The 23,723-nt window shown below is 47.5% G+C and overlaps 3 protein-coding genes across 4 annotated transcripts; 1 reads left to right on the top strand and 2 right to left on the bottom strand.

Moving 5' to 3' along the window:
- Window positions 1-2,709: 2,709 nt before the first annotated feature.
- Window positions 2,710-7,732, top strand: vcpip1 (valosin containing protein (p97)/p47 complex interacting protein 1). The gene is made up of 3 exons (XM_061084925.1): window positions 2,710-5,398; window positions 6,671-6,757; window positions 6,948-7,732. The coding sequence occupies exons 1-3, from the start codon at window positions 2,758-2,760 to the stop codon at window positions 7,730-7,732; spliced, it is 3,513 nt and encodes a 1,170-aa protein (XP_060940908.1). The 5' UTR covers window positions 2,710-2,757.
- Window positions 7,733-10,862: 3,130 nt separating this feature from the next.
- LOC133018535 (gastrula zinc finger protein XlCGF57.1-like) lies at window positions 10,863-17,180 on the bottom strand. 2 transcript variants are annotated; one of them, XM_061084929.1, is made up of 3 exons: window positions 16,895-17,180; window positions 14,350-14,592; window positions 10,863-14,210 (listed from the first exon to the last, which is right to left on the bottom strand). In XM_061084929.1, exons 1-3 carry the CDS (start codon window positions 17,064-17,066, stop codon window positions 12,925-12,927), a joined length of 1,701 nt encoding a protein of 566 aa, XP_060940912.1. In that variant the 5' UTR covers window positions 17,067-17,180; the 3' UTR covers window positions 10,863-12,924. The 2 variants fall into 2 exon arrangements, with proteins under 2 accessions (XP_060940912.1, XP_060940911.1); XM_061084928.1 differs by having other exon boundaries at window positions 10,863-14,219.
- Window positions 17,181-18,051: 871 nt separating this feature from the next.
- LOC133018540 (zinc finger protein OZF-like) lies at window positions 18,052-23,593 on the bottom strand. The gene is made up of 3 exons (XM_061084935.1): window positions 23,181-23,593; window positions 22,410-22,649; window positions 18,052-19,337 (listed from the first exon to the last, which is right to left on the bottom strand). Exons 1-3 carry the CDS (start codon window positions 23,350-23,352, stop codon window positions 18,409-18,411), a joined length of 1,341 nt encoding a protein of 446 aa, XP_060940918.1. The 5' UTR covers window positions 23,353-23,593; the 3' UTR covers window positions 18,052-18,408.
- Between the last annotated feature and the right edge of the window lie 130 nt (window positions 23,594-23,723).

The raw sequence follows: 23,723 nt of genomic DNA on the forward strand, positions 1-23,723 counted from the left end.
ACCCCCCCGCCTGGAGCCACGACATGGACGGGGGTGCATCCCTCCATCCATCCCTCCATCAATCAATCCATTCATCCCTCCATCCATCCCTCCATCAATCCATTCATCCACATCTGACAGGTGTTTCTATTTATTGCCTTTAGATAGAAATTAGACATTAGACACATGAATGGAAAACTCACCCAATGAAAATGAGTCTATATGTGAATGTTGTGGCCTTAAACACTTGATCAACTCTACAGTATCGGTTCTGCTCCCAGTAAACCACACTCACCAGTTCTGGCTCTGCAGCTCACTCAGGTGGAACTGATTTAACTGTGCAATTCAATGTATCACATTAAACTGAATATATCCTGATTAATCTATATCTATCTTATTTCTATTTAAATTAGTTTAAAAAGCTAATTTCCCTGATGTTATGTAAAGTTATGATTTTATCTTATCGTATCTTTCTTATACATAATGTACATATACAGTTTGCATCCTCGTGCAATCACTGTAGTCTAAGGTTTACATTAAGTGCATATTCTCTTTATTTCTATTTGTCATGTGTTTCTCTTGTCGACCTAACTTTAACGATCTGCTGCTGTATTTCCTCGTCGTGGGATCAATAAAGTTTAACTTATTTTATCAACAAAACATCTGAATTATGCATTGACCCTCCACACTGTGTTTACACACTTCATATGGATTCATGTTGGGCTGTGGTTACAGGCAACTGAGGAAACTAATCTTACACAAATAAAACATGTTCTGGTTGAACTGACTCATTACTGAACAGTTTGGTGACAGCAGTTTTCACGTGTCAGATACTTTAACAGCATCGCTGGATGTTCAGAGGTTCACAGCTTCTGTGGTCAAGTTATATTTGTAGTAAACGGTGAAGAATATGTTTGTTCTGTGTTTGTTTGAATATAGATAGTAAATATCCCAGGGAGCCCTCGTGTGTGTCCCGAGGAATCACTTGACAAATCCTATTTATTCAAAGTCAACTTTATTGTCAGTTCCTTTATAAGTATGGGACAGAGACGGGATGAAATGCTGTTTGTCTCTGAGCCCGGTCCAAACATGTAAGTAGACAGAACATACAAGTACGCAACATAATAAGTAGTCAAAACAGAGATAAGTCAGTCTTATGTGGAGGTGAGGGGAGGGGGGAAGAGATCTGTTGATGGACACATTAAGGTACTGGAAATGTCTCAACGTGTAGGACATGTCCAACAAGACCCAGGTCGGGATCATGGTCCACCAGCAGCTGGGACCAGTGGAGTAGCATCTGAGCTAACCAGTGAACCACTGCAGTAGCATCTGCGCTAACCAGTGAACCACTGCAGTAGCATCTGAGCTAACCAGTGACTCAGTGCAGTAGCATCTGAGCTAACCAGTGACCCACTGCAGTAGCATCTGAGCTAACCAGTGACCCACTGCAGTAGCATCTGAGCTAACCAGTGAACCACTGCAGTAGCATCTGCGCTAACCAGTGAACCACTGCAGTAGCATCTGAGCTAACCAGTGACCCACTGCAGTAGCATCTGAGCTAACCAGTGACTCAGTGCAGTAGCATCTGAGCTAACCAGTGACCCACTGCAGTAGCATCTGAGCTAACCAGTGACCCACTGCAGTAGCATCTGAGCTAACCAGTGACCCACTGCAGTAGCATCTGAGCTAACCAGTGACCCACTGCAGTAGCATGTGAGCTAACCAGTGATCCACTGCAGTAGCATCTGAGCTAATCAGTGATCCACTGCAGTAGCATCTGAGCTAACCAGTGACCCACTGCATTAGCATCTGAGCTAACCAGTGACCCACTGCAGCAGCATCTGAGCTAACCAGTGACCCACTGCATTAGCATCTGAGCTAACCAGTGATCCACAGCAGTAGCATCTGAGCTAACCAGTGACCCACTGCAGTAGCATCTGAGCTAACCAGTGACCCACTGCAGTAGCATCTGAGCTAACCAGTGACCCACTGCAGTAGCATCTGAGCTAACCAGTGACCCACTGCAGTAGCATCTGAGCTAACCAGTGACCCACTGCAGTAGCATCTGAGCTAACCAGTGACCCACTGCAGTAGCATCTGAGCTAACCAGTGACCCACTGCAGTAGCATCTGAGCTAACAGGTGACCCACTGCAGTAGCATCTGAGCTAACCAGTGACCCACTGCAGTAGCATCTGAGCTAACAGGTGACCCACTGCAGTAGGATCTGAGCTAACCAGTGACCCACTGCAGTAGCATCTGAGCTAACCAGTGACCCACTGCAGTGACTGGGTTCGTTCCGGGCAGAACTTCATCACACGAAGCTGGAGAGTTCTCCCCAAGCCGCCATGTTGGTTCCGTGTTGACTTCCTGACCAGAGGACGTCACTGCACCGCGGTGCATGCTGGGGAATGTAGTCGAGCGCGCTGTAACTCGGCTGTTCTCGAACCCACTGGGCCCAGCGTGTCCCAGTAACCATGTCCCCAGTTGTTTACTGGGAGACAGACGCTCAGAGGACAGACCCGAGCAGCCCCCCCCCCACTCCCCAACTCCGCCATCTTTCAATAGCTCGACGTAGTGACGCAGCAGAACTACAACTCCCACAATCCGGCGTCATTGCGCGTCACGTCCAGCAGCAGCCAGTCACCGGCGGAGAGAACCCGGCGCTTCCGTGTTGTTCTTGTGTTGTTCTGGGTGGAATCGGTCGTCGGCGGCTCCGGGTTCGAGCCCGTCATGACCCTGTGAAGCTCGCACCCGCTTCCCGCCGTTTCCCCGCCGACATGTCGCTGCTGCAGAAGAAGAAGCGGGACAAGCGGGTCCTGTCCGGCTCCTGCCCGGACCCCCAGTGCCGGGCCAGGCTCTTCTTCCCCGCCACCGGCTCCGCTAGCATCGAGTGCACCGAGTGTGGACAGCGACACGAGCAGAGGAACCTGCTGGCCGTCGAGGAGGTGACGGACCCGGACGTCGTGCTCCACAACCTGCTGAGGAACGCCCTGCTCGGGGTCACCGGGGCCCCGAAGAAGGGCACGGAGCTGGTGAAGGTGATGGGTCTGTCCAACTACCACTGCAAGCTGCTGTCCCCGGTCCTCACCCGCTACGGCATGGACAAGCAGACCGGCAAGGCCAAGCTGCTGAGGGACATGAACCAGGGCGAGATGTTCGACTGCTCGCTCCTGGGAGACAGGGCGTTCCTCATCGAGCCGGAGCATGTGTCCACCATGGGCTACGGCAAGGACCGGTCCGGGAGCCTCATCTACCTGCACGACACCCTGGAGGAGGTGAAGAAGGCCAACAGCAACAGGGAGTGTCTCATTCCCGTCCATGTGGACGGAGACGGACACTGCCTTGTCCACGCTGTGTCCAGAGCGCTGGTGGGCAGGGAGCTGTTCTGGCATGCCCTGAGGGAGAACCTCAAGCAGAACTTCAAGAAGAACCTGGACCGCTACAAAGCCCTGTTTCAGGACTTCATCGACGCTGCCGAGTGGGAGGACATCATCAACGAGTGTGACCCCCTGTTCATCCCGCCTGAAGGTGTGCCGCTGGGACTGAGGAACATCCACATATTCGGGTTGGCCAACGTCCTCCACCGACCCATAATCCTGCTGGACTCCTTGAGCGGGATGAGGAGCTCTGGGGATTATTCGGCCACCTTCCTGCCCGGCCTGGTGGCCGAGGAGCAGTGTCGGGGCAAAGACGGGAAGCTCAACAAACCCATCTGCATCGCCTGGAGCAGCTCGGGCAGGAACCACTACATCCCTCTGGTGGGGATCAAGAACACGGTGCTGCCCAAGCTGCCGGCCCGGCTGCTGCCCAAGGCCTGGGGCGTCCCGCAGGAGCTCATCAGGAAGTACACCAAGCTGGAGCAGGACGGGAGCTGCGTGATCGGCGGCGATCGCAGCTTGCAGGATAAATATCTGATGAGGCTGGTCAACGCCATGGAGGAGGTGTTCGTGGAGAAGCACAGCATCCACCCGTCGCTGGTGGCCGACGTGCACCAGTACGTCTACAGACGGACCGGCGTGATCGGCATCCAGCCCGAGGAGGTGACCGAGGCTGCTAAGAAGTCAGTGATGGAGAACCGGCTGCACCGCTGCCTGATCTGCGGCGCCCTCTCCGAGCTCCACGTCCCACCGGATTGGCTGGTTCCCGGTGGGAAGCTCTACAACTTGGCCAAATCTACACACGGTCAACTGCGACCGGACAAGAACTACAGCTTCCCCCTCAACAACGTGGTCTGCTCCTACGACCCCCAGCGGGACGTCCTCGTCGCAGATTACAAACTCAGCTCCCTCAACACCTGCAACTGGTGTCATGGCACGTCGGTGCGCCACATCCGTGGCAGCGGGTCCGTGGTTTACTTGGACGGGGACAGAACCAACACCCGCTCTCTGGGGGGGAAATGTGGATGTGGGTTCAAGCATTACTGGGAGGCCAAAGAATACGACAACCTCCCTGAAGCCTTCCCCATCACGCTGGAGTGGGGGGGTCGGGTGGTGCGAGAGACGGTGTACTGGTTCCAGTATGAGGGAGACACCGCGTTGAACAGCAACGTGTACGACGTCGCCATGAAGCTGGTCACCAAGCACTTTCCTGGGGAGTTCGGCAGCGAGACCCTGGTGCAGAAGGTGGTGAGCACCATCCTGCATCACACCGCCAAGAAGAACCCGGACGAGTACAACCCGGTGTCCATCGACGGGGCGCATGTCCAGCGTCTGACGGACACCAGTGAGGCCGAGCCGGCGGCGGACACCCAGCCGCCCACTAAGATCATCCTGACCGGTCCCAAAGCCAAGACGCTCCACAAGGAGGAGCTGACCATGAGCCGGGCGGAGCGCAGCCTCCAGCAGAGCATCAGCGAGCAAGCCTTCGTCTCTCAGAGGCGCCTCACTGACAAGATGAAGCAGGAGCAGAAAGGCCACGGCCGGGCGTCTTCCCCCGGGGGGTCTCCAGAGACATCCTCCTCCTCGGCTCCAGCCACGCCCACCAAGTCCCCGTCCTCGTCCAGTAAGGAGAAGAAGATCCGTGTGACCACCAGTGACGGCAGGCAGGCCATGCTGACCCTGCAGGCGCAGACCACCTTCTCTGAGCTGCAGAAGAGCATCGCCAGCCAGTTTGGCGTGCCGCCGCCGCAGCAGTGCATCCGCTACGGCTTCCCGCCCAAAGAGCTGGCCCCCCCGAAGGCCGGCGAGGAGAAGGAGGCCATGGCGCTGCAGCACGGGGACCGGGTGTCGGTGGAGATACTGAGGGGTCCCGAGGACAAGAGCCCCTCCGCTGCCATCCCTCGGGCCTCCAGCTCACACGCCTCCCTGCACTCGGTGAAGAGCGAGGACGCCGTGACCTCCGGCAGGACCAGCACCCGGGACCTGCAGGACAGCATCGACCTGGAGATGTCCTCCCTCTGTCTCCTAGCAACCTTGATGGGTAAGAATACAGCAATGTTTGACAACTTTAAAACTTCAGCAGATGAACTAAGGCAGCAAGTGATTCTCTCTTAACTAAGCAGCAGAACATTAGGAGTAAACACCGCAGCTTCACATATTTAAAACATTGGTTAAAATGGTCCACGTACATTTGTCTTTAGGTATAATTTTAGCTGTTCTCAGCAGTTTCTGTATCGTAAGTCGTAGAAACGTCCAGAACAAAGTCACTCAGACTGATCCCGGAGTCGGATGATATGAAATCAATGGAGTCATAAAAGATGCTTGTGTTTTTTGCAGTGAGTGTTTCTCTGCTTATCTTTGTTCCAATACACAAAAAATGATTTGCCAAACACGATGGAGAAATTGATCCAAACATTTGAAGATGAATTAATCAATTAAAACGAATTATTGCTACGACCAGATCGTCCAGTTGAGTCGTGTCAACATCGGGACAACACTGCATACTTATGAATAATTATGTTATTTTTCTAAACAATTTATAATGTATGCAGTGTCATAACTACATCTCTGACGTGTATAACAAACCAAACAGTGGAAAAATCGGTTGAAAATTGAGCAAGTTATGGTTATTTAAAAAGTATGCACCACTACAACACATGTTATGGGTGAGCGAGCCGCCCTCAGCAAGATGGCCGCCATGTGGTGACGCTCGACTCCATTGGCGGAGACATCTAGTGTTTATATATGTCTATGGTCCAGGTGGGTCCTGAGCCGGCTAGGTCCATCACTGTGTCCGTTTCTAATCATCTACCCTGAATGTTAGACAATTGTGTGTGTCTGTGTGTGTCTGTGTCTGTGTGTGCTGTGAATCTGCTGACTCAGGGGTCTCACCTGCCAACGGGGTCAAAGGTGATGGTTGCACTCAGATAAACAGATCAGCCGACCAACAGGCAGCGTGACAGAGCGTCTGTCGATATTCAGGAAGGTTTCACCAGCACTCAGGCCTGACGCTGCACTTCCTGTGAGCTGGAGCTCGTGTTAACGATCCTGAGGAAACAAAGCGTCTGCTCATCCGTGTGTTTCCACCCCGAGCTCAGACTTCACACTTCACACAGAGGATCAAATGTAACACATAAACATTTAAGTGTTTGTGTCGCTGCTCCGTCAGATGATCACAGACGTGAAGCTGAGAACTGACCCAGCTGCAAACCTCACAGGAATCAGACCATTCGAGCAGAGTCACGTGGTTGGAGCTTGAGGTTCCTCTGGTGTGAACGTGTGTGAACGGTTCCTCTGTTTCTCTCTGTTCCAGGTGAAGATGTCTGGTCCTACGCAAAGAAGCTGCCGCACTTATTCCAGCAGGGGGGGGTCTTCTACAACATCGTGAAGAAGGACATGGGTGGGTTTGTAGGCTTCTTTGATCATCTGCTGATTCCTCTGATTCCAGTGGTAGAAAACCTTTGATGTTAATGCTGAACCTTAAGTTGCTCATTGAATTCCATTTCCCTGATTTGAGAGGAGAGACAGATTGGTTGTGGATGTTGTGTGGTGAGCAGTGTGGTGTTCCTCTCTCTCTCTCTCTCTCTCAGGCCTGATGGACGGGAAGCACTGCACGCTGCCTCACCTCACCGGGAAGACCTTTGTGTACAACGCTGCAGAGGAGCGTCTGGAGCTCTGTGTGGACACCGCCGGTCACTTCCCTGTCGGCCCTGACGTGGAGGAGCTGGTGAAGGAGGCGTTGGTGCAGCTGCGCTCGGAGACGACCACCAGGGGCAGCAGAGAGGGCAGCCCGTCACACGGCGTGCTGCGGCTGGGCAGCGGTGGCGTCATTCACAAGAAGGAGCAGCTGCAGAACGTCAACGCCTTCCAGGGTAAGGGTCACTCCCTAGGCAGTGCCGGTGGCTCCTCCCCTCCTGAACACCGGCCTATCACTCGCCAGCACAGCAGCGGCGTGGACCTGAGCGCCAGCGTGTCCAGATGTCCGCCCGACCTGTCGGACATCCCCGAGGACGCCACCAGGGAGCTGGTCCGGATGGCGCCGGGCTTCGTCACCATGAAGGACAGCCGCGGCCTGGACCCCGGCCTGATGGAGCAGCAGAGGAGGAAGCTGCAGGAGATGGTCTCCTCCATCCAGGCTTCCATGGAGCGCCACCTGAGAGACCAGCAGGGCGCCGCAGGGGGCGGAGCCAGCCCCGATCTAACAGGCGGGACTAAGATGGGCACGGGCCAACCAACATCTGCAGCCAGCCCTGCAGCTCCGGCTGCAGCAGAGTCTCCAGCTGGCAAAGCAGATGAGACGCCAGAGGATCCGGAGGAGATGGACAGCCAGGAGTCCGGACAGCGCGGCGCCACCGAACCGATGGATCACTCCTGATCCCTCCGGACCCCCCCCCCCCCCCCGTGCTGACCCCGCCCCACCTGGCCAGCACCTGTGGGTCGTTACGCCTCAGGTCGGATCCCAAAGCTTCGGTTCTCATCGTGTTTCCTTTACTGCATGACTAAAGAGCGGGCCGGCCGCCCTCGCCGCTCTGGCTGGAGGCGCCGAGGCGTCTGTGACACGTCCTCCAGACGTCCACACGTTTCCACAGTTCTGTTGCTGTGTTTAAACTCTATGCACTTTGTTACACACTCTGTCTCAGCTGTCTACGCCACAACATCACGTAGTAAATGATAAATGCAGCTTCTGATTTATTAACGCGTTTGAAAGACATTCTTTTGGCTTTTAGGAAAAGTTGTTCCTCTGTATTTGATTATATATCTTGAACGATGATCTCACAATATATCTCAGAGTCTGTATGACGACAGAATTGTATCTTAATCCCTGTGATTCCCCCCTGCAGACGTCTGATCCTCTCGCGATAAACATGAAGCGATAACACCAGAGGACCAGCCGTTCGCAGAGTGTGTGTGTGTGAGTGTGTGTGTGTGAGTGTGTGTGTGTGTGTGTGTGTGTGTGTGTGTGTGTGTGTGTGTGTGTGTGTGTGTGTGTGTGTGTGTGTGTGTGTGTGTGTGTGTGTGTGTGTGAGAGAGAGATGAACACCTGTATATAGAATAAGTCCTTGACTCTTAATCTGCCACCAGGGGGAGACCTGCTGGTTCACAGCAGAGTCGTGTCCTGCGAACACGCTCCTGACAAAGTGCACGAGCTTCTTCACGGCGAGAACCGTCACTCAAATCCAACCACCACCACCTGCTGGTGAGTAACAGCAGCTGCAGTTCTGACACTAGCGCCACCTGCAGGTAAAGGGTGTTACCGTATTTTCCCCACGTGTGTTTTGATTGTCTCTTTTAAAGGAGCAATACATAAATACTTTGACCATCAGCACCGACTGATTCCAGGAAGAAACCGTACATACAGCCACTTTTAATTTAATTTTTATTTTTACATCTTAAACCTGGAAAAGTTAAAGTTAGTTTACTGCTGAGTCACGTGCCTTCTACCCACAGGCACGCCAGTACCTCTACAGTAACTAATATATAACCATAGATCTCAAAACTGAGAGGAAATCTGTTTCACATCATTTCAAAACATTTACCTACAATCAGACAAGCAGTTTATTTTCACACTGTTAATGTAATAATCCCATTTATTGGCACAACCTCTTTATAACCAGATTTCTCAAAGAAAACTGTTGTAATTGTGGTTAAAGAAAAAAAATATTTGAGAATACACAGTAGAGTAATCACACCTTTGGTTATTAGCCTTGATAAAAGTATCGGCTGAGCTCGTGATAAACTTGTCGTCTGGAGAAGTTAAAAAACACACGCAGTCAAATTAAAAGAATTCTGCTGTCGCCCTCATTACCTGCTCGTGACTCAGTGTTGGACTTTCAGCCCCTGAGGACAAAGTTGTTCCCTCGAACCATCAGAGAAAAGTGTCAAACTGAGCGGAGCAGTAAAAAGCTGCTCCTCATCGACAGGAGAACTTCGATACGTGAATCTGAAAAGAATCTGTTTGCTTCCTTGAGGAATTAAATGTTCATAAAGGGAAAAAGCGACACCAGAAATATGTCTTAATATCTTATTTCTTAAGATTTTAGTTGTAATTCCAGAGTCCAGAGGAACTTTGGGTTTAAATTTACTACTTTTCTGACCTTGATTAAAAAACACGTAGACTCCATTAAAGGAGGAGTTTGAGCTTTGGAGGAAACTCTTCTTCTCCTGCTCAGTTTGAATCAACTCCGGTGTTAGTTGGTTCTATCGGGACAGTTTGTCCCCGACTGTGGACCTGATGCTCAGCAGCTCTGTGCTATGTACAGACACGAGCGTGGTGTCGGTCTGAAACATCCAACTCTCAGCAAGAAGGAGAGAAACTCTTATTTCTCAAATATCAAACTGTTAAGACTGAATGTCTGTTTACACTTTTGTTGCCAACTTAACGTCTGCGTTGCTGTTGAAATGCTGAGGCATCGACGGAGGTTCTGACCCTCAGGCCTTACAATCAGTTTGTTTTACACTGAGGTTGTTTTGTCTCAAGCTCAGTTTGTTTCAGCTTAGTTTGACCTTTTCATTTTATGCTTTGTCTAAAATCTCAATCTTCAACTCAACGTTTGAATCACAATCTGTCAGTTTGAGAAAAAGAAGAAATGATTCATCAGTCAGACAGAGGAAGACTCTGGTGTGACACGCGTTTCTTTGTGACTGCTGTACTAATGACATGAGTTGTTATCCACTTGTATAATAGTGTATAATGTAGAATATTTGGACTTGTACAGAAACAGATGGTTCGGTTCCTTCAGCTTGTGTTTTGTTCACTTCTCTCTGGTTTGCTAATAAAATATTAATGATTCAGTTTCAACCTCCTGTTTGCATGTGTGAGGAATTTTCAACCCCAACAATAAAAACACTTACTTCACGTGTTTTTGTATTTTGTGTTTGAGACGATATCGTTTTATGAAGTTATGAGTGTTTGTGAATGAGTGGGTTTATTTCAATAAACATTACACGTCAATATCAACGAACTTCTGGAGAATCATAAGTTTTTATTTAATTTCTAATGGATCCATTCATAACGTATCTGAATTACACACACGTTGAACACTAACTAAACAATTCAGCTTGTCCTCACCTGTCCCGTGAACATTTAAAAGTCCAGTTTTTTCTCAGAGCTTCACTGAGTTTCTGTCTCTTTATAGAACCCCTGGCTCAGGACGCCACTGATCACTCTCATACGTTTCTGGGAACATACAACAGATCTGCTGAATCAAGTCTATTTAAAAGTGTGTGACTCCTGCTCCCACCCACAATGAGACGAGGGACTTTAATGTCAATTCCAACACCTAACAAAGACCCAAGAGTTAAACTCAGACTACAAACTGCTGACTTACCCAGATGAGTGTGATAGTGCAGGTTTGACATCTGACAATATTCAATCAGTTCTAATATAAGATTGTCTTTATGGACAGATGGGTTTATAGTTTATCTGAATTTGTATATGAATGTGTTGAGTATTTTGATCTTTGAAGCTGTTTAGTCTGTGTAAAGAAATTGACTCAATGTTACCGGCTGGTTCCTCAGTTAGAATCTCAGTGTGTGCATCGGGAGCATTCTCCGTGTTCCACCAGGATTTAATGTGAATGATGACTCAGGAGACAGTTGTTCAGTTTCCTGCTCTTTAATCCAGCAGAGTTTCAACAGAAAGGTGTGTGTGTTTGTGTATGTGTGTGGTTCTACAAATAAAAGCACACTCATAATAAAGCTAATCATCAGCCACAACTATCCAGTAGCCTTTAGCTTAGCTACAATGCACAGGCTAAAACACAAGCCAACAAGGAATAAAGCAGTCACGAGGTTTACACAACAGAGACACACACAAGAATGCAGTGACGACGTGGCCGACAAATAAACAACTAACGTACTTTGCTTTGGACGCACACACACAGGGAAACAACTGTGGTTGAACTGTACAGCAGAGCAGCTCTTCAGGTTAACACTGAAACACACACTCAGCAAAGTGTGTGTGTGTGTGTGTAGGTCCCAGGATTCTCTGATCTGGTGAAAGTTATTGTACGAAGCAGATGCCTGTTGGCAGGTTGTGTTAGTGTCTACTCACATGAGGAAAAGGTTCTGGGATAAGTATACAACACAGCAGCTTTATAAATGAGCAGAGTAACTAGAAATTACAAGGATTAATAAAACGTACAAGGTTATAGCATTCATTAAAAGAAACAGACCTATATTTCGTATTTAATGGAGAATGCACTAAGATAAAAAAACATTTACTTTATTCACGTATTTGAAAGTATATTATTAGAATTCCTTATTCTTTGTTAGTTCCCTGTACTGTGCTGTTACTGGTTAACACCCCCCCCCCTTAGATAGTGTTAAAACACTGGTATTGACAGATCATAACATTGACATTAACTCACACTCTGGGATTATATTATAAGTGTTTTGTTGTTACAAATGTGTGAGGTTAATTAATAGTAAGATGGTTTATGTTTACTAGTGTCCCACTGTTAACAACCTGAAGTTGTGTCGGGAACTAGTTTTGTGTGATTTAACTCATCTTAAAAAAGGTAAATATGTAATTATATTCTTGTTATATTTAATATTCAGGGTTAATTCATTTTCCAAATCCACTGATATGCTTTCTGCGCCCTGGTCTTGATTCTTTAGTGCTTCACACACAATGTACGTTTGTGAGTGTGCGGCACTGCTGCGCCACTAGAGGGGGCCTTTGAGTGGATCTAACATGGGGGGGGGGGGGACTATACTTGGAGGAGGCAGGAGAATAAATATTCAACTTTCATGTCCAAAGTTCTGACCTCTACAATATTTGTTTGTATTTTAGTCACTGTGTTTGTATGTAATTATTTTTCAGAGCAGTAACTTAACTGAAGTAAATGTAACTGACTACAAATGTTTTTTAAATAACATGAAATCAATCTAAACAAAAACATAATATTTACTTTTTGTTAACCGTGATTATATAATTAATATTTGTGAATTTGTGATGCAGTCTAAAGGCAAACAATGGAATATTTTATGTTTTCAAACAAACCGTCAAGTACTATCCACAATACATCAAATAGAAAATGAACGAACAAGCTGGAGGAAGAGAATCAAAGAATCTATCTGGCAGGAGGACAACACTCATGTAACTGAGGTGGAGAATATAAGTATTAAAAAGACATAATTATTGAAGAGGCCAAACACATTGTTATGAACGCGGAGTCGCTCTGAAGACTCGGAGGCTCCCGGGTGTTTCAGAGAGATGCTGCTGCAAACAGAACTGTGAGGAGCTCGGTCTCGAGGATCCACTCGTCTCCACCAGCTTGGTCCTGATGGGTTCTTCTGTGTGACCTGATTCTCAGCTGTTCTCTCAACGGTGTGGATTAGAAACACTTTAGGAAATAGTTTTGATTATGTGGCTCTTCACTTCTGTGGCTTCTTGTGCGTCGTGTCCATGAAACACAGAACTGCTCCTCTGCCACATATTTCCCAGCATGTGACTGTACTGTCTGTGACCCTGTAACCTCCTAACAGAGACACGTCTAATTCTCTTCTCCATCAGGTGCTGCAGTGATGTGGTTTCTCACCAGTGAGGACTCTGGTCACCTTCAGTCAGTTCACCACAACACGGGAAATCTCTCCCACATCTTCAGGGATTAACAACTTCTCCTCCGTGTGGACCCTAATGTGCTTTCTTAAGGATGCTGCATGAATAAAGCTCATCCCACACATGTTGCAGATATAAGGCTTCTCACCTGTGTGGAGTCTCATGTGACCTCTCAGGGCTGACCTCTGTTTGAAATTTTTCCCGCATATTTCACAGAAAAATGGTCTCTCGCCCGTGTGGCGACGAATGTGCTCCTCCAAGTGAACCTTCCGAGTAAATGTCTTCCCGCAGAAGTCACAAGAAAAGGGCCTCTCCCCCGTGTGGACCCTCAGGTGAAGGGTCAACCTGGACTTACAGAGAAAAGCTTTCCCACAAGTGTCACAAGAATACGGCTTCTCACCTGTGTGGGCTCTCATGTGGACCAGCATGTTTGAATTGGTCAAGAAGGTTTTCTGACATAGTTCACATGAGAACGGCCTCTCACCCGTGTGGAGTCTCATGTGAACTCTCAGGGCCGACCTCTGCTTGAAACTTTTCCCACAGAGTTTGCAGAAAAACGGTCTCTCGCCCGTGTGACGACTGATGTGCTCCTCCAAGTGAACCTTCCGACCGAAGGTTTTCCCGCAGGTTTCACAAGGAAAAGGCCTCTCACCCGTGTGGGTTCTTTTGTGTGTTCTCAATGCAGAGTTGTTGCTAAATTGTTTCCCACATGTGTTGCAGGTGTACGGCTTCTCACCTGTGTGGTTTCTCATGTGGATCAAAAAGCCCAACTTAGAGGTGAGAAATTTCCCACAAGTTTCACAAGAAAACGACTTCTCACCTGTGTGGATTCTCAGATGTTTGTCCAGTTTGGACTTAGCATCAAACACTTTTCCACAAGTGTCACAGGAGAAAGACGTCTCCCCTGTGTGAGTGGAGCAGGGACTCTGTGTCGGGGGGGAGTTGTGTCTCTGGGACTCTTCTTCTCTAGCTGGTCCTGGGTCCACATGCTCACTTCCTCTCTGAGCTGGGCTCTCAGCTCCAGGAGAGATGTGGGAGAGGAGCTGCTGCTCACTGGTTGGTTCACTGTGGTCACTTCCCTCATAAGGAGACGTCAACATGAAGGTCTCGTCCTCCTGCTTCAGGACAAGCTGCTCTCCCTCCTGACTGGTACAGAGCTCCTCCTGCTCCTCTTTAATCTGTGGAGGCTCTGGATCCTCTTGGTCCAGACTGGGGTTCCTCTCCTGGTCAGTGAGAAGCTCCTCCTCCTTACAGACATGTTGCTGTGGAGGCTCTGGAGGATCTGGAGAATCTGGAGAATCTGGAGGAACAAAGAGACAAGAGATCAGTCATGTGATGGAGAGAGAACCAATAAAAACACGTTAAATCCTTCAGGATCCTACGAGTCCTGTTCCTGTGTTAGTCTCTCAGTCCATTCAGCTTGTCCTCACCTGTCCTCTGGCTCTCTATCTCAGGGCTCCAAACGATGTCCAACAGTCGGCGCTGTGGATCCATCTCCTCGTTGAAGTGGATAATGTTCCCGCTGACTCCAGGTCTTTCTCCAGGTCTTTCTCCAGGTCTTTCTCCAGCAGCAGCAGGATCCTCTTGGTCCAGACCTGAGTTCCTGTCCCGGGCACGGAGCTGCTGGGCAGTGAGAGTCTTCCTCTTCTTCCAGACATGTTTCCGCGGGAACTCTGCAGGTAGGAGGAGTCAGAGTCAACAGCAAACTGGGTTTTAAAAGTCTTTGTCAAAAGTGTATTTGTCTCATTAATAACCGTCGTGTAGGTTCTACTTCTCACACAAAAGATTAAATATATAAAAAACTAATTTAACGAGAGGATGTGAGCACTGACACACTTTGACTCATTCATATGAACATTTGGGAAACAGGAAACATTAAAATCTGCAGTGATATTTGTGATAGTGAGGCATGAATCCTCAATAACATGAATCAAATCCTGATCAGACACCATCAAAGTCCATTCAGCTTGTCCTCACCTGTCCTGTGTTAGTGTCTCAGTCCATTCAGCGTGTCCTCACCTGTCCTGTGTTAGTGTCTCAGTCCATTCAGCTTGTCCTCACCTGTCCTGTGTTAGTGTCTCAGTCCATTCAGCTTGTCCTCACCTGTCCTGTGTTAGTGTCTCTCAGTCCATTCAGTGTGTCCTCACCTGTCCTGTGTTAGTGTGTCTCAGTCCATTCAGCTTGTCCTCACCTGTCCTGTGTTAGTGTCTCTCAGTCCATTCAGCGTGTCCTCACCTGTCCTGTGTTAGTGTCTCTCAGTCCATTCAGCTTGTCCTCACCTGTCCTGTGTTAGTGTCTCTCAGTCCATTCAGTGTGTCCTCACCTGTCCTGTGTTAGTGTCTCTCAGTCCATTCAGCGTGTCCTCACCTGTCCTGTGTTAGTGTCTCTCAGTCCATTCAGCTTGTCCTCACCTGTCCTGTGTTAGTGTCTCTGTCCATTCAGCTTGTCCTCACCTGTCCTGTGTTAGTGTCTCTCAGTCCATTCAGCTTGTCCTCACCTGTCCTGTGTTAGTGTCTCTCAGTCCATTCAGCTTGTCCTCACCTGTCCTGTGTTAGTGTCTCTCAGTCCATTCAGCTTGTCCTCACCTGTCCTGTGTTAGTGTCTCTCAGTCCATTCAGCTTGTCCTCACCTGTCCTGTGTTAGTGTCTCAGTCCATTCAGCTTGTCCTCACCTGTCCTGTGTTAGTGTCTCTCAGTCCATTCAGCGTGTCCTCACCTGTCCTATGTTAGTGTCTCTCAGTCCATTCAGCGTGTCCTCACCTGTCCTGTGTTAGTGTCTCTCAGTCCATTCAGCTTGTCCTCACCTGTCCTGTGTTAGTGTCTCTCAGTCCATTCAGCTTGTCCTAACCTGTCCTGTGTTAGTGTCTCTCAGTCCATTCAGCTTGTCCTCACCTGTCCTGTGTTAGTGTCTCTCAGTCCATTCAGCTTGTCCTCACCTGTCCTGTGTTAGTGTCTCTCAGTCCATTCAGCTTGTCCTCACCTGTCCTGTGTAGGTGTGTCTCAGTCCATTCAGCGTGTCCTCACCTGTCCTGTGTTAGTGTCTCAGTCCATTCAGCTTGTCCTCACCTGTCCTGTGTTAGTGTCTCAGTCCATTCAGCTTGTCCTCACCTGTCCTGTGTTAGTGTCTCTCAGTCCATTCAGCGTGTCCTCACCTGTCCTGTGTTAGTGTCTCTCAGTCCATTCAGCTTGTCCTCACCTGTCCTGTGTTAGTGTCTCTCAGTCCATTCAGCTTGTCCTCACCTGTCCTGTGTTAGTGTGTCTCAGTCCATTCAGCGTGTCCTGACCTGTCCTGTGTTAGTGTCTCAGTCCATTCAGCTTGTCCTCACCTGTCCTGTGTTAGTGTCTCAGTCCATTCAGCTTGTCCTCACCTGTCCTGTGTTAGTGTCTCTCAGTCCATTCAGCGTGTCCTCACCTGTCCTGTGTTAGTGTCTCTCAGTCCATTCAGCTTGTCCTCACCTGTCCTGTGTTAGTGTCTCTCAGTCCATTCAGCTTGTCCTCACCTGTCCTGTGTTAGTGTCTCTCAGTCCATTCAGCTTGTCCTCACCTGTCCTGTGTTCGTGTCTCAGTCCATTCAGCGTGTCCTCACCTGTCCTGTGTTAGTGTCTCTCAGTCCATTCAGCTTGTCCTCACCTGTCCTGTGTTAGTGTCTCAGTCCATTCAGCTTGTCCTCACCTGTCCTGTGTTAGTCTCTCAGTCCATTCAGCTTGTCCTCACCTGTCCTGTGTTAGTGTCTCAGTCCATTCAGCGTGTCCTCACCTGTCCTGTGTTAGTGTCTCTCAGTCCATTCAGCGTGTCCTCACCTGTCCTGTGTTAGTGTCTCTCAGTCCATTCAGCGTGTCCTCACCTGTCCTGTGTTAGTGTCTCTCAGTCCATTCAGCGTGTCCTCACCTGTCCTGTGTTAGTGTCTCTCAGTCCATTCAGCGTGTCCTCACCTGTCCTGTGTTAGTGTCTCTCAGTCCATTCAGCGTGTCCTCACCTGTCCTGTGTAGCTTTATCTCCGGGTTCCACACGATGTCCAACAGTCTTCTCTGTCGATCGATCTCGTCCTCGTACTCGAGGACAGTTTGTTCGAACACTCTGAATATCTCTTCAGCAGCAGCAGTGAGTCGCTGGTGGACAAAGTCTCTCAGACACTGAACTGAAGACATCGTTGCTTCATCAGCGCTCGAACATTTATCTGCGACACGACGACACCATCGTCTTCCAGCGAACTGCACACATCCACACAGCTAGCTCACAGCTAGCCAGGCTAACACTTCCGGTCTGCGCGCCAGCTTGCTGCCATGTCCCGGAAGTGGAAGTGAGTTACTTCCGCTTCAGAGCTTTTCCGTTAATAAATTAAGATTCTGAGTAAACTGACCGGAAGTGTTTCAGCGGTCGCCACAATAAGAGCCGTTTGATTTTTCTATATGATGAGGAAAGGAGCTTTGATTCCTAAATGATCTCCTTCAGCAGAGGAAACACTGAACCATCCTTAATGAAAGGACATGTCCCACAAGTCTTTGAGGCAGCTGAATTTAAAGTGACACCAGCTCGTAGTTTCACCTGGACACACACACATAAAATAAAAATAACTATCAGCTTTTATTATCCTGAAAAGAAGCAGAACTGATGAGAATCCTCACATTGATCTGAGCTCCTGATTTCTTCCGTCACATCGTCAACAACAATCATTATGAACAGTTTTTCAATAAGATATATTAGCGTTATTTCCTGTTGGTGATTATTCAATGTCTCCTCTGTACAAACTGAAAACATATTTTCCCAGATTCTGTACAAACCAGGAAACGTTCCTTTAACTCTTTCAAAAGAACAAACCTCCAGGTGATAAAGTGAAGATCTATTTGGGACATGACGGTTTGCAGGGCGGAGCCGGAGAAGCCAGAGCTGTGTCGTCAGCAGGCAAGAGAAAATATGTCAGAAATAAAACTCAATATTTCTCCTCATATACAGCATCATAACAACATGCTGTGTTTGTATGTTAATATGTTTCCATGCAATAACTTGTTGTGAAGGTGACTAACTAAAAAGTATTTTTCTTGGGATATGTAAAGAAAAAAATAACATGTGAATCCAAGTAAAAATATCAGACTTTCTTTTTATTAACACACATGTGTTATTTAATATCTGTGAATTCCAGATGGAGTATAAAGACAATCAATGGAATATTTAAAGTTTTCATATAAGTTATATATTATAAACTCATTCTGTATGTTAATGACAGCACAGTGGCTGCAGCTGTCAGGTAAACAAACTGCCAAGTACTATCAAGTGAATTCAATCCCACAATACATCAAATAGAAAATGAACAAACAAGCTGGAGGAAGAGAATCAAAGAATCTATTTGGCAGGATGACCACACTCATATAACTGAGGTGGAGAATATAAATATTAAAAAGACATAATTATTGAAGACACGTCTAATTCTCTTCTCCATCAGGTGCTGCAGCGATGTGGTTTCTCACCAGTGAGGACTCTGGTCACGTTCAGTCAATTCACCACAACACGGGAAATCTCTCCCACATCTTCAGGGATTAACAACTTCTCCTCCGTGTGGATCCTAATGTGCTTTCTTAAGGATGTTGGATAAATGAAACTCCTCCCACACGTGCTGCAGATACACGGCTTCTCACCCGTGTGGAGTCTCATGTGGACCAGCAAGTTTGTTTTGACCAAGAAGGTTTTCTGACATATTTCACATGAGAACGGCCTCTCACCCGTGTGAACTCTCATGTGCACTCTCAGGGCCGACCTCTGTTTGTAATTTTTCCCACATAGTTTGCAGAAAAACGGTCTTTCTCCCGTGTGACGACTGATGTGCTCTTGCAGGTGAACCTTCCGACTGAACGTTTGCCCGCAGAAGTCACAAGAATACGGCCTCTCCCCCGTGTGGACCCTCAGATGTAGGGTCAACCTGGACTTACAGAGAAAAGCTTTCCCACAAGTGTCACATGAAAACGGCCTCTCTCCTGTGTGGATTCTCACATGCGTGTTCAGTTTGGACTTGGTCATAAACACTTTTCCACAAATGTCACACATGAAAGACGTCTCCCCTGTGTGAGTGGAGCAGGGACTCTGTGTCGGGGGGGAGTTGTGTCTCTGGGACTCTTCTTCTCTAGCTGGTCCTGGGTCCACATGCTCACTTCCTCTCTGAGCTGGGCTTTCAGCTCCAGGAGAGATGTGGGAGAGGAGCTGCTGCTCACTGGTTGGTTCACTGTGATCACTTCCCTCATAAGGAGACGTCAACATGAAGGTCTGGATCTGCTTCAGGACAAGCTGCTCTCCCTCCTGACTGGTGCAGAGCTCCTCCTGCTCCTCTTTAATCTGTGGAGGCTCTAGATCCTCTTGGTCCAGACTGGGGTTCCTCTCCTGGTCAGTGAGAAGCTCCTCCTCCTTACAGACATGTTGCTGTGGAAGCTCTGGAGGAACAAAGAGACAAGAGATCAGTCATGTGATGAGAACCAGACGTCTAAGCAGAAACATATCAGTGCTGTGTCGTCAGGACCAACACGTTATCAGTAAGATGAAACCCTAGTTTAAGCAATAATAATCAACTTTATTTATATAGCACCTTTAAAAACAGCTTTTATTAGCAAAGCAAAAACAAAAAGGATGTAGACAAATCGGATGGAGGCAAAGTGACAGACATCAACATTAAGGTGGTCAAAAATTAAGTCACATACAAAGTTGGTCAAACAAAACCAGGAGAGCGACAATCATTTTTTTTACATGTGAAATAAAAGGTGATAAGAAAATGATACAAATATTAAAAAGGGTTTATATTTCAGATAAAAGAAAGATAGTGATATGGGTTCAAATCTACACAAACAATTATGAACGACCCTCTTGGCGTTTAAAATGGTAATTTGTTGCCGATGTCATTGACTTTACTTGTAAAAGCATTTAAAAAAAAAAACTGTCACACATCTTGTGAGGTGTCGGGGGGGGGGGAGGGGGCTGATGATATAATCTATTACCATGAATACAATTTTGGGATTAGATTGATTTGTTAAACTCAAGTTGGAAAAGAACAATGCTCTGTCAGGCGTGATTAAAGAAGGAGACCAGCTCCTCTGTCTGGATTCTAATCAGAACCAGAAGAAGAAACTAAGAGCTCAGGAGACTTGCTGACAGAGGAACAGGTGCATCACGTCCAGACTAGTGATGTCACGAGAACCGATACTTACGATACCTTTCGTAAGTATCGGTACCTAAGATAACAAAACACAGACGATGCCCATTTTTTTGAAGCACCGTAGGCACCGTAAGCAGTCGGTTTACATTCAGAAAACCAAGATGGCGGCTTCAGCGTTCTCTCCACCTCGACTTGGTGATAAAAAAGGCACAAACACTCGTGTATGGAAGTACTTTGTGTTTGAGGCAGATGACCGGGGCGTTATCATTAATCTGCAGAAGCCATTATTCTAACGATGCTAACGATGCTACCGTGGTCTTCAGACCAAGGTAGGTCATACTTCATATTTAGCAAAGCACCTGAAAGACCATCATCTGGCTTTGTTTAAAGAATTCAAGGTGAGTTCTGATTCATATTAACTGTAAATCAATGCTAAGCGGCTTTAATGCATAACGTGTCTCACAACAATGCGTCACTCACATACGTCCGCAACTACCGTATAACCCACAGTATATGCGCAAGCACATTAAACTACCGTCTAGGACATTAACAACATCCAAAGAATGCAATTTTGGAATCTTAGAAAATCCTTTTTTTTTACCGTGGTATCGAAATTGGCATCGAGAATCGTGCTATTTTACTGGTATTGGCACCGACTACTGAATGTCTGGTATCGTGACACCCTGAGTCCAGAAGCTCTAACCAGGACAACACCAGTGTTAATTTCGTTGACGATAACGATAACGAAAAATATTCGTTAACGCCCCTTTTCCCATGACTAAGACGAGACGAAGACGTAACGAAATGGATCTTTGAAAATAAAAACTATGACGAAATCTATTTTAATTTTCGTTAACGAGACGAGACGAAACGAAAATGTTGGCGGTTGACTAAGTCACAACAATTTTTAAAAACATAAACGTATCAGGCCGTCATGAAGTACCCGGAGCGGCGAGTGTGTGTGTCTGTGTGTGTGCGTGTGTGTGTGTGCTCCCAGACAGCGCTCCGGTCCCGAGGCTCCGCCCCCGCGCACTCGCTCAGAGAGACAGTGAGATCAGAGCTCGTTCATGTGAAGCAGCCGCTCACTGACTCCCCGGCTGCTTCTTAACTATGGAAACAGTGAAAACACAGAGTTCCTCTGGTCTCAGCTGCTCTGAGATCAGCTGCAGCTTCTGGATCAGAGCAGAGGCTGTAGCTGGTTTCTACCGAGCTTCAGTTTCCTCCTCCGGTCTGATCTGCTTTCACTTTTTGTTTTCACATTTCGCCAACTAAAATATATAGGCTGCAGCTATATGTTTTTATTTATTTATCAAAATAGGGTACTTCTTATTTCATACATTTCCCACAAATATGGGGATGACTGAAATAACCCTACATAGTTCTGCGTTTAATTTATTTCAAAGTAGGCCGACACTTGCCTGTGTATTTTCTTCTCCTCTTCATAAGCATTTGGTGTTTCCCTTTGTTGTAACAGGTAAAAATAAATAAAATGTCAACAGTTTTCTTTATTGTTGTTCTATAATTTCATAAATGCAATAATCTACAGATTAGTATAGTATAACTTTATATAACATTTTATCAGCTTTGTTATCAAATATGTTTTGCGGCTCCAGACAAATTTTATTTGGGGGAAGATGGGGCAAAATGGCTCTTTTGATAGTAAAGGTTGCCGACCCCTGCTAGACCTATAGGAGGGACATCTAATGGACAACCTAAGTACTGCAAGCTAGACTAGTACGCAGTTGTAGACACAACAAAGGGGGGGTCCCTGGACCTGAGAAGGGAAGATAAGGAGTTTAATGTGGCTATTAAATGTGACTAAAACTAGACTAAAATGTAATTTGTTTTCGTCGACTAAAACTAGACTAAAACTAAGAAGGATCAAAATGACTAAAACTAGACTAAAACTAATATGCATTTTCGTCAAAAGACTAAGACTAAATCAAAAATAGCTGCCAAAATTAACACTGGACAACACCACAGAGAGCCAGACTGACTCTGATCTGACACACAGATATCCCTGGTTTCAGAGTCTCGGCTGTGACCCTCAGAGTGTTGATTCATTTATCGCCTGAGTGAAGTTAAATTAGAATCAGTAATAAATCAATTTATATGAGATCTCTCCTAAGATCTGGTATCTGGAGCAGAGTGAGGTCACATGCTAGCTGAGCCAGACATGCTCCTCTGCTCTCACTGTCAGATGATCGCTGAAGACATGGTGGACAAAGAACCAATAGAAACAAGTGAAATGCTTTAGGATCCTATGAGTCCTGCTCCTGTGTTTTCATTAAGTCCATTCAGCGTGTCCTCACCTGTCCTGTCTTAGTGTCTCTCAGTCCATTCAGCTTGTCCTCACCTGTCCTCTGGCTCTCTATCTCAGGGCTCCAAACGATGTCCAACAGTCGGCGCTGTCGATCCAACTCCTCGTTGAAGTGGATAATGTTCCCGCTGACTCCAGGTCTTTCTCCAGGTCTTTCTCCAGGTCTTTCTCCAGGTCTTTCTCCAGCAGCAGCAGGATCCTCTGGGTCCAGACCTGAGTTCCTGTCCCGGGCACGGAGAGTCTTCCTCTTCTTCCAGGCATGTTTCCGTGGCAACTCTGCAGGTAGGAGGAGTCAGAGTCAACAGCAGCTCACCACAGCAGAGACCTTTACTGAGATCTGTTCGGCTGCTTTCAGGCCTGTGGACAAACAGGACGGAGTGAGACTCAGTTTGTCCTCCTGCTCCTGAGCTCCTGGATAACGTGTGAATCCAGGAGCAGCGTGGACAGCAGAGGGGGGGGAGGAGCTTCTAACACGGGACACAAATGTCTCTGGTGACAAAGTGCAGACACACATGTTAGTGTCTCAGTCCATTCAGCTTGTCCTCACCTGTCCTGTGTTAGTCTCTCAGTCCATTCAGCTTGTCCTCACCTGTCCTGTCTTAGTGTCTCAGTCCATTCAGCGTGTCCTCACCTGTCCTGTGTTAGTGTCTCTCAGTCCATTCAGCTTGTCCTCACCTGTCCTGTGTTAGTGTCTCTCAGTCCATTCAGCGTGTCCTCACCTGTCCTGTGTTAGTGTCTCTCAGTCCATTCAGCTTGTCCTCACCTGTCCTGTGTTAGTGTCTCTCAGTCCATTCAGCGTGTCCTCACCTGTCCTGTGTAGCTTTATCTCCGGGTTCCACACGATGTCCAACAGTCTTCTCTGTCGATCGATCTCGTCCTCGTACTCGAGGACAGTTTGTTCGAACACTCTGAATATCTCTTCAGCAGCAGCAGTGAGTCGCTGGTGGACAAAGTCTCTCAGACACTGAACTGAAGACATCGTTGCTTCATCAGCGCTCGAACATTTATCTGCGACACGACGACACCATCGTCTTCCAGCGAACTGCACACATCCACACAGCTAGCTCACAGCTAGCCAGGCTAACACTTCCGGTCTGCGCGTCAGCTGGCTGTCATGTTGCGGAAGTGGAACTGAGTTGCTTCCGAAGCTTTACCGTTAACAAAATAAAATAAAGAGTAGTTTACTATTGCGATCAAAAGTGAGAAATTACCAAAATGTATGTTTGTGTGTTTGTCTGTGTGTGTATGTGTTTGTGTGTGTGTTTGTGTGTGTGTGTGTGTGTTTGTGTGAATGTGTGTGTGTCTGTATTCGACCCAACAGTCGTGAAATCGAGCAGCGTTAGGACCCAG

The sequence above is a fragment of the Limanda limanda genome, chromosome 13 (genome assembly GCF_963576545.1).
Source record: "Limanda limanda chromosome 13, fLimLim1.1, whole genome shotgun sequence".
Taxonomy (NCBI): domain Eukaryota; kingdom Metazoa; phylum Chordata; class Actinopteri; order Pleuronectiformes; family Pleuronectidae; genus Limanda; species Limanda limanda.